This window comes from Hemitrygon akajei, chromosome 12, assembly GCF_048418815.1.
Source record: "Hemitrygon akajei chromosome 12, sHemAka1.3, whole genome shotgun sequence".
Lineage (NCBI taxonomy): Eukaryota > Metazoa > Chordata > Chondrichthyes > Myliobatiformes > Dasyatidae > Hemitrygon > Hemitrygon akajei.
In genome coordinates this window covers 99,873,842-99,888,801 of record NC_133135.1, presented here as the reverse complement: position 1 = coordinate 99,888,801, position 14,960 = coordinate 99,873,842, and the positions used below count along the sequence as shown (strand labels likewise).

General features: G+C 46.6%; 1 protein-coding gene across 1 annotated transcript in view; it reads left to right on the top strand.

Moving 5' to 3' along the window:
* The window catches only part of LOC140737325 (latent-transforming growth factor beta-binding protein 1-like), a 234,097-nt gene that overhangs the window by 24,071 nt on the left and 195,066 nt on the right, over positions 1–14,960 (top strand). The window contains exon 3 of the mRNA XM_073063756.1: positions 8,576–8,840. Within this exon, the coding sequence (XP_072919857.1) occupies positions 8,576–8,840 (265 nt within the window). The remainder of the gene's footprint in view (positions 1–8,575; positions 8,841–14,960) is intronic.

Below are 14,960 nucleotides of genomic sequence, written 5' to 3'. Positions count from 1 at the left end.
TTCGCTCCAAAGAGGAAAGCCACAGCTCACTCAACCTCTCTCGGAAGGCAGTGGGGGCCAATTCTCTGGATGCTTTCAAGAAGGAGCTAGATAGGTATCTTATGGATAGGGGAATCAAGGGATATGGGGACAAGGCAGGAACTGGGTATTGATAGGAATTGATCAGCCATGATCTCAAAATGGCGGTGCAGGCTCGAAGGGCCGAATGGTCTACTTCTGCACCTATTGTCTATTGTCTATTTTCTCAATAGGCTATGCTCTCGGAATGCATGATATTGTAGCAGTTAACGTAACATTAACACAGCAGAGCAAGCGGGGTTCTACTCTGACGTGGTCCGAGTGGGTTTTCCCCAGGAGTTCCAGCCTCCCCCACCCCACTCCAAATACATACAGGTCCTATGGGTGTACTTGGGTTGCTCAGGCTCATTGGGGCAGAAGGGCCTGTTACCGTGGTGTATCTCTAATGAACAAAAAGTAAATCCAAGCAGCATCCTGGTCAATCTCCTCTGCAGCCTCTCTAAAGCTTCCACACCCTTCCTATAATGAGGCTACCAGAACTGAACACAATACTCCAAGTGTGGTCTAACCAGAGTTTTATAGAGCTGCAACATTACCTCACAGCTCTTGACTTCAATCCCCCAACTAGCGAAGGCCAACATACCAGATGCCTTGTTAAGCACCCTACCAACTTGTGCTGAACCACAGAGGGATCGTTGATGTCCTTGTAGCCACTATCTGATGATTGTATGCACTGATCTGCCATTACAGATGACTGTGATGATAGCAGCCTAGTTCCCTTCGTACTAGATTCAGGTCACAGCCTCAGTCCAGCACAAAGATGGGCAAATATTACAGAGCAGCAAGCTGAGTGAACCCGTCTCTCACCTCCACCCCCCATAGATGTGTTCTTGGTGACAGAGAGAGAGGTGAGTTAGGGGTCAGTTTGGGGTTTAGTGACAGGGATGTGAAGGAGTCTGTGGTAGGCCAGAGTCCAGGCCAGTGATGTGGATGGGTGATGAGGGACTTCCATGGACATTGGGCTGTCCCTGGATCAGAGATCCATGCGAGCAGGAGGCACAAGGGTTGGTGAATTGGCGACTGCAGACTTCGAGCCCCATCATCAGTTAGTCTGGGGGTTCGTACCGGTGATTGAATCAAGAAGGTCAACCGGAAGGCAGCGCAGAGTTTGTAAGTTCTCCCCATGACCATGTGGGTTTCCTCCAGGTGCTCCAGTTTCCTCCCACAATCCAAAGACGTACCGGTTGGCAGGTTAATTGGTCATTGTAAATTGTCCCGTGATTCGGCTGGGATTAAATGGGGGGTTTGCAGGGCAGTGTACCTCGAAGGGCCTGCTCCACACTGGACATCAGTAAATAAATCCTCTTCCTGGGAATGTTTGGATTAGGTGTTGTTATTAATCAGCTTGTGCATTAATCATGCTCCCAGTGTTGTTCATTTCCCAACGTTCTGAATGGCATCTCCAACTGCAGCTCTTCAGTGTAGTTGGAGTTGAGCAAGGAACACTGATCTGAACTCTCATTTCTAATTCTCCACCTGCTTTGATCGTAGGCACACAATTACTATGTGATCCTGTCTGTGGGCTCCCTCCTCAAACTTTGATCCTTTGTTGAATTAGCCCGCAAGTCCAATCAGCCAGGTTCAAAGGAAAGAGAGATTGAAGTTAGCTGGAGTCACTAACCCTGATGGTGTGCAGAAACAATGCCTGGACGTTTTTAGACATCTTTAGGGTATGAATGTAGCTGTCGTTCTGGTCATACTCAATTGTCCCTGTGATATAATGGAGACAGATTGTCTAAACTTGCTTAGAGTTGTCACTGGTTTCAGTCTATCTGCGTGATTTGTTTGTGTGGGGGGCAGTGGTATTGATGCTTTTCTTTGATGTGGTTACATAGTGTTTCTTTGTTTTGTGGCTGTCTGGAGAAGACAATTCTCAGAGTTGTATTCTGCATATATACTTTGTTAATTAATGTACCTTGCACTTTGAAACTTGAACCTTGATCCCTGCTGAATCACCAGAAAGTGTGTATATGCCTCATTCCCTGCAGTGAGTAGGTTCTTTGTAGAGAGAGAGAGAGAGAGATCAGATATCTACATTTTCCAGGCAAAACATTTGAGCTGTTCTGTACCAGTAAGGTCGCAGTAGCTGATGTTTCCACTTCATATTGATGGTTACTTCTGACCAGACACTGAATGCTGATAGGAACCCGCAGGTGCAGAATGGCTGCACGTTGTTCCTCACTCATTTGCTGAACTGTTCACGGTAGCTGCTGTACTGAGCCCCAGTAACCCAGGGCTCTGACATCTGCCACAGAGGGTCTCGCATTTGTCGGAGCAATCCTGGCCCTTGCCCATCCCTGAGGACTCTGTCCTGATCTGTAGAGCAGCGTAGTGTGGCTCCCTATTGCACTGTTGCTGTCCCCTTCAGTTACAATCGGCCGACAGCAGGGCTTCGTCAGAACTTAAGGTGAACCCATCCCAGCAGAGAGCGAGCCAGCATTGTGTTGCAGCAAGTACAATGATTGATGGCGTTGGTGCAGCAACACCTGGTATATTTTACAGCCCAACAAGGTGTCCGCCAGGAAAAGACAAACTTCTGAGAGAGTCAGACTTGAATCAGAAGAAATTTCAAGTGAGGTTAACAAAGAAATTCCAGCCCCTTTCATATTAAGGGGTACAACTACTCATGGCAGTGATTGAAACCACCTCATATGGTTTAGCACAAAGGCCAGAACAATATGATCAATATATCACAGGTTATAGTTAATCTGCAATTTGCCAGCTTCCTTTCCCAAGCCTTTCGAGTGGGCTTATCACACAAATCAGAATCAGGTTTAATATCACCGACATAGGTTGTGAAATGTGTTGTCTTTGCGGCAGCAATTCAATGCAATACATAATAATAGATAAAATACTGTGAATTACATTAAGCATATATTAAATAGTTAAATAAGTACTGCAAAAATAAAAAAACATTAAAAACGTAGTGAGATCGTGTTCAATGTCCATTCAGAAATTGGAAGTCAGAGAGGAGGAAGCTGTTCCTGAATCATTGAGTGTGTGCCTTCAGGCTCCTGTACCTCCTCCCTGATGGTAACAATGGAAAACAGGCATGTCCTAGGTGGTGGGGGTGCTTATCCATGGATGGCAACTTTTTGAGGCATCGCTCCTTGAAAATGTCTTAGATAATACAGAGGCTAGTGCCCGTGATGGAGCTGAGTAAGTTTACAAACCTCTGCAAGTTATTTCAATCCTGTGCAATGCACCCCGCCCCCACCATACCAGACGATGATTCAGCCAGTTAGAATGATATTCATGGTACACCTGTAGAAATTTGTGAGTGTCTAAGGTGACATACCAAACCTCCTCAAACTCCTAATGAAAACTAGCCCAGGATAGATCCTCAGTGATACTGACAAACAGGAACTTGAAATTGTTTACCCTTCCCATTTCTGATCCCTCTGTGAGGACTGGTGTGTGCTCCCTTGTCTTACCCTTCCTGAAGTTCACAATCAATTCTTTGGTCTCACTGACAAATTCCAGTCAGAGTCTGCTTAACCGGCCGCACGACGGCAGAGTTTTGTGTCCTGGAACAGTCCAGATGCAAGAGCAGGCCCTGCAGCCCATCACGTTCTTCCCTGATGTTGTTGTGGGGCTGAATAATTGATGGATTTCTCTGATCTACTGCCCTTTGTCAGCCTGCGTTTGCCCTGTGGATGGCGGTGGACACAGGAATGTCAGAGGCCATTCCTGGGATCTGGTATTCCTTCCCCGAACCAACGCACCAAAGACACCTCCTGCTCTAGTGTTTGAAGGCAGCTGGGGCCAAATTTTCTCCAATACATCCTGGGGAATCTTCTATAGTGAATGCCATTGAAAGTTATTGGGTAAGTTATTTGAGCTTCCATTTCTTACTGGATAAAGGAAAACAAAATTAGAAAAAACAACACACACAAAATACGGTAGAACACAGCAGGCTAGGCAGCATCTATAGGGAGAAGCACTGTTGACGTTTCGGGCCGAGAGGCTTCGTCAGGACTAACCGAAAGGAAAGATAGTAAGAGATTTGAAAGTAGTGGGGGGAGGGGGAAATGCGAAATGATAGGAGAAGGCCGGAGGGGGTGGGATGAAGCTAAGAGCTGGAAAGGTGATTGGCTTAAGTGATACAGAGCTGGAGAAGGGAAAGGATCATGGGACGGGAGGCCTCAGGAGAAAGAAAGGGGGGGGAGCACCAGAGGGAGATGGAAAACAGGCAAACAACTAAATATGTCAGGGATGGGGTAAGAAGGGGAGGAGGGGCATTAACGGAAGTTAGAGAAGTCAATGTTCATGCCATCAGGTTGGAGGCTACCCAGCCGGTATATAAGGTGTTGTTCCTCCAACCTGAGTTTGGATTCATTTTGACAATAGAGGAGGCCATGGATAGACATATCAGAATGGGAATGGGACATGGAATTAAAATGTGTGGCCACTGGGAAATTAGAAACTAGTTTTTCATGACAGGTTAGATATGGAGTGAAGCTTTCTCTATACCAAGGGTTCTCGACCTTATTTATGTTATGGACTCCTACTATTAACCAAGGGGTCTGTGGACCCCAGGTTGGAACCCCCTGCTCTAGACCATCCTATTACATGCCTAAGGCAAGGACAGGACATTAGACAGGCCTCTGTGGTGTCCTGTGCTACATTTCACAAAGCAGGGGCAGTGTTCAAAGTATATTTATTATCAAAGTACATTTATGTATACATTAAATTTATCTTCTTACAGGCAGCCATGAAAACAAAGAAACCCAATCCATTAAAAAAAGACAATCAAAATCCAATGTGCAGCAATTCATGGAAGCGATAAACACAAGCAAGTAGCATTGAGAACTGTAGCCCATAGACCTTTAGTTTAGCACAGAGCGGAGCAGCAAGCTGAACTGGCCCATCCCTCGTCTCTGGTCTCGACACCGTGACCTTCTCAGTCTGCTCCAGCGTTTAGCTTGTTGCCCATACATTGGGATCAGTCACGTCAGTACACTCTGGGGCCTGGACCCTGCTGCCTGGATTCGGCCTGTAACGGTCCTTTCTGATTTGGCCCAGTGCTTAAATTGATCAAAGCTTGGGTCTTCCTCGCTCTCGACAACAGGCCCACTGCCTCGCTTTGCCTCGGTTCTGCCACATTGAATTACCTCCAAGTCCAAAGGGAAGTTACAGGCTGCTGTTTGCAATGCTCATTTGCCAGAGAAAGAGTGATTACAAAGTTGTTTTCCTTGTCTTCTCACCCACCAGCCAGAAATCTCTGAGATTCAGCAGCACCATCGTAAACTGGAGGTTGTGATTTTGGGTTGAATGCTGAGAGAAACACTGAATGGGACACTCTGGAGTGGATGCATCTGCAACAGCAGCTGTGTGAGGCATCCTGTCGAGCTGATGGCCGGTGGCGGAGACAGGAATGCAGTTACAGAGACTGGAGGCTGTAAAGTCTCGGAGGGCGGAGCAAAGTCAAGATGGCGCTAAACGGCGACTCCTTTGATTGCATCTTCGGAAACTGCTCTATTTCTATCTTTGAAATCTCTTCTTTTCTTTTCAAGGTTCATTTGAAGACCCAGACTAGGAGTTGCACTCTGACCGGTTCTTTGTGGGAATGGGACCCGCTCTCAGGGTCTCGCGACCAGCCACTTTTTGATATCTCAAGATCACGGCCTGGAAGACTAGTGCACCTTCAGGGTGCTGGATTTTTGTGACTCCGTAGACGGGCTGATTCAAGGCTGGTGCCCCTGACAGAGGCTTCGCGGGAGAACAAAGAATGTCAGGAGCAGCCTGTTAGCTGCCGGCTGTGTGTCCAGAGACCTGAGCCTTTCTGAGGCTGACTCTCTGGGCACAGAGCTCGGAAAAAGCAATGCAACAGACTTTTAACATTGTAAATCAGCGAGGTGTTTGTTATGTTTCCCCTCTCACTGTGAATTGGGGACATCTTTTTTTCCCTTATTAGGGAGAGAGTGAGCCTGTGGTCGAATTACCGGCTAAATGAATAGTCTTTGGGGTATTGCAAGTCTGTGTCTTCATTGATGCTTTGCTGCACACCTGAGTGCTCGGTGGAGGGTGCCGATGCTTTCTGCTGGTGGGGGTGTGGGGTTGTTTTCGCCTTCCTGCTGCTTGTGCATGGGAGGGGGGAGCTGGGGAGGCTTTGGGATTCTGACGTTTAACTGTCATTCTTTCTTTGAGGCACTCCTCTGTTTTCGTGGATGTTTGTGAAGAAAAAGAATTTCAGGATGTATATTATACACATTTCTCTGATATTAAATGTATCTGTTGAACCTATTGAGACTCCTCCAGCCAGAGGAGCTGGGGTTGGCGATTGTTGGCAACTCTCAAATTCACCCACACTTATTGTAAAAACAAATCATCTCCCCAGCCCTTCATAGACAAAATGCAAGAAGAAACAGAGGCCAGTGTATTAGGCTTTGCCTTGGGTAGCGGAGCTCTTGAAGTGAATGGCGGTACTCTCTGTACCCACCATCCCGTATGCCCGTACCAGTAGCAGGTGTGAGCTCTCTGGGGGAGGGCACCTCCTGCCAGCTTCTTATCCTGGTGCCTTCCCCCTCACTTTCCAGTCCTGAAGAAGGGTCGCGGCCTGAAACGTTGACTGTTTACTCTTCTCCATCGACGCTGCCTGACCTGCTGAGTGTGTTGCAACGGGCTGAAATGTCCCTGTAGTTAGACAGGAGTTGGGTTAATGATTAGATCAGGAACAGTGTGCTGAAGTAAAAGATTAGCCATAATCCTATTTACTGACCAAGTGCACTCAATGGTTTACTCCTCAGAGTTCATTTGATGAATCATATTCATAGATCATCTGAATACAAATAACATTTGGAGTCAACTGGAACCTTCCCAGAACCTAGGGAATTTTGGAAAGCTATAACAAACACAACTATCTCTCTGTCACTTTCAGAACCCCCAGATGGAATCCATCAGAATCTGGGGACTTGTCTTGCGGTTCCAACAATTTCTCAGTCAGTGCTAAGATATGAATATCAAAGGTTGGAAAACTTCACCATGTTAGGCTGCCTCTGTGGGAAGTGAAACTGTCATCATCTCAGGTCGATGACTGTCAGTTCTGTGTCCTGATCTAATGAGGATTTTCAGTGTTTTCTCTCTGAGTTTCCATCTCCAATATTTAGAGGTTTTGATTTTACAGTTCCGTTGTTCCAGTAATGGTAGCTTTCTTGAACTCCTCCCTCCATTTTGTGGTCGTGGCTCACTGCCATAGGATGAAGTTGTGTGACTTTCATGGGTCCTCTGCGATGCCTCTTGGTGTTCAATGTAAGACCATAACATATAGGAGCAGAATGAAACCATTTGGCCCATTGAGTCTGCTCCACCATTCCATCATGGCTGATCCAATTTTCCTCTCAACCCCATCTCCTGACTTCTCCACAAATCCCTTCACGCTCTGACCAATCAATGATCTCTCAACCTCTGCCTAAATATACCCAATGACTTGGCCTCCACAGCCATCTGTGGCAATGAATTCCATAGATTCACCACTCGCTGGCTAAAGACACTCCTGGCAACACACACACAATGCTGGAGGAACTCAGCAGGCCAGGCAGCTTCTATGGAAAAGAATACAGTCGATGTTTTGGGTTGAGATCTTTCAGCAGGATTTTTTTCCTGTTTCTAAAGAAATTCCTCCTTATTTCCATTCGAAAAGGACGCCCCTCTATTCTGAGGCTGTGCTGTCTGCTCTTAGACTCCACCAGCAGAGGAAACACCCTCCCCACGTCCACTGTATTGAGGCCTTTCAACATTCAATAGGTTTCAATGAGTTCATCCCTTAATCTTCTGAATTCCAGTGAGTACAGGTCCAGAGCCACCATACGCTCCTCAGATGAGAAGCCATTTAATCCCAGAATCATTTTCGTGAACCTCCTTTGGACCTTCTCCAATGTCAGCACGTCCTTTCTAAGAAAAGGAACACAAAATTGCTCCCAATAATCCAAGTGAGTCCTCACCAGTGCTTTATAAAGCCTCAGCATTACATCCTTGCTTTTACTGTTTATTCTAATGCTCTTGAAATGATTGCTAACATCATATTGGCGTTCCTCGCCATAGACTCAACCTGCAAATTAACCTTTAGGGAATCCTGCATGAGGTCTCCCAAGTCCCTTTGCACCTCATATCTTTGAATTTTCAGAAATCTCAGATGTTAGTGCATACTCTCCCATGTGGTTCACGGGCAGAGTGTGACAGTTACCCTTCTCAGACTGAGGGCAAGGGTCGGTTGGAGTTTATGCTTTCGAGATGCTGTTGACCCATCACTGTCTGTAAGCAGTTTGTGTAGATTTCCTCCGGGTGCTCCCATATTCCAGAGATGTCTGAGTTAGAGTTAATAAGTTGTGGGCATACTACGTTGACGCCAGAAAGATGGCAAAGCTTGCAGGCTGCCCCCTCCCAGCATACCCTCGGACTGACACAAACAATGCATTTCACTGTATGTTCCAACATATTTGTGACAAATGAAACTTATCTCTTTAATCTCCAACTGTTGCTGCCTGCTTCCTTACAGCACTCTGCATCCCACGCTGCCGTAACGGTGGGTTTTGTCAGCGGCCGCAGACCTGTGCGTGCAAGCCCGGCTTTGAGGGAAGACGCTGTGAGACTGAGATATCCCTGCAGCATCAGTCGAACATCACAGTTCCCTCGGCTCAGCCTCTGGAAGTCGTGTCCACAAGCAGCAGCCTGAAGGGAGAAAGAGGGCGAGAAGGAAGAAAAGCTGTCATCTCCCGTTACATTGGCCGGAAAAAAGCCACAGTTCGACGGCAGCCGCTATCGTGAGTACCGGGGCTACTGGAACTAGGGGGAAGCACGCCGGCCATTGTACCTGGTAGGGACAATGGGTTCAGAATGCAATGCAGAGTGGCAGCTGATGATCCTAACGGCAGTGCAACTCTTGGCCGTAAGGAAAGGTTGGACAAGTTTAGATTGTGATCCCTGGAACATCAGAGGCTTTGGAGAAATCCTGATGAAAGGTTTCAGCCCAAAATGTTAATTGTTTATTCATTTCCATAGATACTGCCTGACCTGTTGAGTTCCTTGAGCATCTGGTGTGTGTTACAGAGGCAAAAGAAAGACCTCGAGTATCAGAGCTTTATAAAATTACACGAGGCATGAGTAGAGTCGACAGTGAGAATCTTTTTCCCAGGGCAGAAATACAGGAAAACAGAGCTTTAGGTTGATGGGAGGAGGGAGATTAAAGGACATAGGTGGGGTAAGTTTTTTTTACACAGAGATGGTGAGTGGCTGGAATGTGCAGCCCAGAAGTTGAGGTTACAAAAAGTCAACAGCAAAGGCTGTTTCATTGGACCTTCTCTCAGCTCTGCAACAACGAGACAATGACGATGAATGCATCAGGATGCTCGTCCTTGACTACAGCTCAGCATTCAATACTAGCATCTGCTCAAAATTCATCATAGCTCGAAGACCTTGGTCTCAGTACCTCCTTTTGCAATTGAATCCTCGAATTTCTCACCCAGTCAGGTCAGATTGGCAACAACATCTCCTCTACAGTTTCCCTCAACACAGACACACCACAAGGCTGTGTACTTAACCCCCTACTCTACTTGCTTTACACCTATGACTGTGAGGCCGAGCAGAGCTGCAATGAAATATATAAATTTGCTGATGACACCACTGTTATTGGGTTCTGATTTGTGAATTCAGTGCTTGGGGTACTGGGACAGGATAAGATCTGGCAGAAGATCTGTGAGGAGTGAATTCAGTGCTTTGGGATCCTGGCACAGGAGATGATCTGGGAGAAGGGTCTGTGAGTTCTGAATTCATTGCTTTTGGGTCCTGCTACAGGAGACGAACTGGGGAGGGACTGTGAGTTGTGAATTCTGTGCTCTGGTATCCTAGGATGGAGATGATCAGGGGGAAGGACTGTGAGTTGTGAATTCTGTGCTATGGGGTCCTGGTACAGGAAGTGATCTGGGGAAGATCTGTGAGTTGTGAATTCTGTGCTATGGGGTCCTGGTACAGGAAGTGATCTGGGGAAGGACTGTGAGTTGTGAATTCTGTGCTATGGGGTCCTGGTACAGGAAGTGATCTGGGGAAGATCTGTGAGTTGTGAATTCTGTGCTATGGGGTCCTGGTACAGGAAGTGATCTGGGGAAGATCTGTGAGTTGTGAATTCGGTGCTCTGGTATCCTAGGATGGAGATGATCAGGGGGAAGGACTGTGAGTTGTGAATTCAGTGCTATTGAGTCCCAGCACAGGAGACGATCTGTGTAAGGTCTGTGGTTTGTGAATTCAGTGCTGCGCGTCCAATGGTGTGGTTTCCCGGCCCTGTTACAGCACATGTCTGGTCTCTTCCACAGGCCAGGCTGGTATCCAATGTAGTGTTGTAGAGCAGGTCTGGTTTGTTATACAGACCTGGGTGGTGCTCCACAGTAAAGTTTTCCAGCCCTGATACAGACCAGGTCTGGACTCTTACACAGGCTGGGCTGGTGTCCAAAGTTGTGGTTTTCTAGCCTGTTACAGAGCAGGTCTGGACTCCTATATAGGCCAGGCTGATGTCCAATCTTGTGGTTTACCAGCCCTTATCCAGAACAGGTCTGGTCTCTTACACAGGCCAGGCTGATGTCCAATCTTGTGGTTTTCCAGCCTGTTACAGAGCAGGTCTGGTCTCCTACACAGCCAGACTGACACAAGATAGATTTCTTTCCAGGGAGAACATCACTGAACCAGAGAATTTTTACAACAACATGGTATTTCACACAGTTAATGACACAGAAGATACTTGAAAGAACAAGTTATTGAGTTTTCAAAATTCCTCAGTTGACATGATGTGATTTGAACTCTCACTTTTGGATTACGAGGCCTCCGTAACTTATCCCCTGTCTTTGTAACCTGATAGATTTGAAACCTGTGATAAGCCAATATTTAAACATACTTCACATAATGCCAAATTAACTTACAGCATTTGAAGTCAGCAAAGTCAATTTTAATTTTTAAAGCAGTATTTATTCTGGGTTTACTTTTAAACCTCAGTGTTGAAATGGACGGTTAAAAAATGTGCATTTTCTCTTTGTTTTCTTCCACTTGCTGAGCCAAACCAACCTCAGGGCCTCAGATCAATCCACTATTTCAAAGTTCAAAGTATGTATTCATTATACAACCCTGAGATTCGTCTCCTTATAGGCAGTCACGAAACAAGTAATCCCAAAAGAATCCAATAGAAACAAAAGAAGACCAGTGGGCAGAGAGAGAGAGAGAGGAATAAAACAAATCATGCAAACAACATTCTGAACTGAAGTTCACGAAGCCAGGCATCTTTGCAGCCGATCCAGATGTTCACTCGTTGCAGGACACAGCCTCAGTCCAGCACAGGGACGAGCGAACCCCACGGAGCAGCCAGCCGAACCGGCCCATCTCACACCTTTGACTCCAACACCCAGGCCATTTCAGATGTTCAGACCTCGCCCATGGGCTTGGGTTCCATCGCTTGATTTGGCCCGTACCCAACCTTTTCAATTCAGCTCACTGCTTATAGTGATCAAACCTTGGGTCTTTCCTTTCAGCCCATCTAGTTCATGGTAAACCATGTAAACCTACTCCCATCGACCTGCAGCAGGACCACAGCCCTCCATACTCCTACCAGCCATGTACTTATCCAAACTTCTCTTAAATGCCAAAATCGAGCTCGCATGCAGCACGTGCTGGCAGCTCATTCCACACTCTCACCACCCTCTGAGAGAAAATGTTCCCTTCATGTTCCCTTTAAACTTCTCACCTTTCACCCTTAACCCATGACCTCTGGTTGTAGTCCTCAGTGGAAAAAGTCTGCTTGTATAATTTTGTATACCTCTATCAAATCTCCTCTCAATCTTCTACAGTTCAAGGAAGAAAGTCCTAAGTATGGGCAGGGAAAAGGCAAATGTGAAGATTGTATTTTGGAAAGTTAAATATAAAAGGAATACCTACAGTAAAATGCAGGACCTTTGAGAACAGATGTACAGAGGGATCTTCAGCTGCAAGTCTATAGCTCTCTGAAGGTGGCAACATCAGTGAATAGGATGGTAAAGATGGCGCACAGCTATTGCATTAATTGGTTAGGGTGCTGAGTAGAAAACCCTTCAGACAGATGGGGCTTGTCAGCAGAGGTTGGCAGCTCATCTGGGAGAAGGAAAACTCTGATCTCAAACCTCCGCTGCCTTGTGGATATATTCCATAGGGAAAGCTTTGGGAGTGAGCCCCTATGGAAAAATCTGGAGCTGGAGTCCCTAAGGCAGTCCAACACTGAGTTCAATGCTGACTGGCAACTCCTGTGACGCTGCTGGTGCCCAACTGTGTCAGCCTCTGCTGGTCCTTTGGGTTCAGTAATTTGATAGTTCAGGAGTTCCATTCAATATCAGAGAAATGTATGCAATATCCATCCTGAAGTTCCTGTTCTTCACAGACACCCACAAAAATTCTTTAAGTGCCCCAAAGAATGAGAGACAGGTAAAATGTTAGAGCCCCAAAGCCCCCCCCCACTCCATCCCTGCCACGCAGCAGCAAAGCAGCACCCCTCCCCTACCCCACCCACTTCAGCACCCTTCACTCACCAAGCAAGCAAAAGTAAAGCCCCTAATAAAGACCATGATATGCAGCACAACAAAAACGAGTTGTTCACCAGACAATTTGACATACCACAGGCTCTCTCTCTTTATCTCTCTCTCCCTAATAAATAGAAAAAGAAGTCTCCCCTTAGACAGCGAGAGGGGAGACATAACAAAACAACTCATTGATTTACGGTTAAAAGTCTGTCGCACTGCTTTTTCTCCCTGAGTTCTTCGGCCGGAGAAATGGCAACAATCTCTCACTCTGTGAGTGCAGAGCCTCTGACAGCTGATCCACTGTTCCCGATGTCCCGTTTTCTCCTGCGATGCTTCAGTAGGCGGCATCAGCCTGTCCACAGGGACGCAGAACCTCGGAACCCCGAAGGCGGCTTGTCTTTTAAGCTGCGTCCTTGGGTTTTCGAGAAGTGGCCAGTCGTGAGCCCCCGGGAGCAGGTCCCTTCACCATAAAGAACTGAAGTGTGAGTGTAACTCCAGGTCAGAGTCTTCAACAGAATCCCGTCCACACTGAAAAGCAAAAAACAGACATCAAAGCTAGAAATGAAGCTGCTCCCACAGATGAACTTGAAGGAGCCATCATGCATCTGATGCGTGGAGAAGGGAGCTTGTTACACGGGCAGCCGCTTGCTGGGGCTTCTGTATCTGGTCGGTTAGGATGCAACATCCAAGGTCGACCCCGACTGTTGGAGGCCCTTGTTGACGGGAAAAGTCAGGAAGTCACGTTGTAACTGTATAAAAGTTTGGTGAGGCCATATTTGAAATATTGTGCGCAGTTCTGTTTGCCTGATTCTGGGAAGGGTGGGGAATGCAGAGAAGGATCTGGGCTGGAGTGGAGAGTATGAGCAAGAGCGTTAGAGGCTGAATTCATATTGGTATGTTTATCAAGTTATGAAGGGTGAAGATAGGATAGACAGATTCTTGTACCCAAGGTCGAAGGTGAGAGAGGTAAGGTGTGGCAGGTATCTGGAATGGGCTTCCAGGGTTCGTGGTAGAAGCATATATAATACAATGGCATTAAAGAGCCATTTAGACAGGCAGGGAATGGAAGATACGGACCACGTCAACACACACAAAATACTGGAGGAACTCAGGTCAGGCAGCATCTATGGAAATGAATAAACGGTCAATGTTTCGGGCCAAGGCCCTTCTTCAGGACTGAGAAGGAAGGGGGGAAGATGCCTGAATAAAAAGTGCGGGGAGGGGAAGAGGCTAACTGGAAGGTGAAAGGTGAAGCCAGGTGGGTGGGAAAGGTCAAGGGCTGGAGAGGAAGGAACTCAACATGGGTAATTAGAGATGCTTTTTTAATTGGCACTCGTTATTATTTATTTATTGAGATTTAGCATGAAGTAGGCCCTTCTGGGTCTTTGAGCTGCTCTGCCCAGTAATCCCCGATTGAATCTGAGCCTAATCACAGGATAATTTACAATGACCAATTAACTGATGTGTTTTTGGACTGTGGGAGGAAACTGGAGCACCCAGAGGAAACCCACGTGGTCACAGGGTGAACGCACAAACTCCTTACAAACAGCGGCGGGAATTGAACCTGGGTCGCTGGTAATGTAAAGCTTTATGCTAACCACTATGCTACCGTGCCAGTGATGCTTGGCGTGTATGCTGCAGGTCAAAGGTCTTGTTCCTGTACTGCACTGTTCAATGTTGTAAGATCCGGACAGAGTGGATGTGAGAGGATTTCCTCTGCTAGCTGTGGTACTCTATTCAAAAAGAAGTCACTGTCCACAGAGATGTCTTCCTGATCATTGTGAACCTGTGGAGCTTTGCTGTGCAAGTAGTAGTCAGAGCAGTCGTGAGTATTTTAACGTAGAAAAGAATGATCATGCACAGGCAGGGGAGAAGGGTTATTATGTTTGATGGCAATGCGGAGTCGAGAATATAATCTCAGAATCAGGTTTAATATCACCAGCATATGTCGTCAAATTTGTTGTTATGTGGCAGCAGTACATTGCAATACATGATAATAACAGTTGTGAATTAGAGTAAGAAATGTGTATATAAAGCTAAATTAAATAAGTATTGCAAAAAGAAAAAAAAGTCCCCGGAGCCTGATGGAATATTCCCCAGGCTGCTCCACAAGGCGAGGGAAGAGATTGCTGAGCCTCTGGCTAGGATCTTTATGTCCTCGTTGTCCACAGGAATGGTACCGGAGGATTGGAGGGAGGCAAATATTGTCCCCTTGTTCAAAAAAGGTAGTAGGGATAGTCCGGGTAATTATAGACCAGTGAGCCTTACGTCTGTGGTGAGAAAGCTGTTGGAAAAGATTCTTTGCGATAAAATCTATGGGCGTTTAGAGAATCATGGTCTGATCAAGAACAGTCA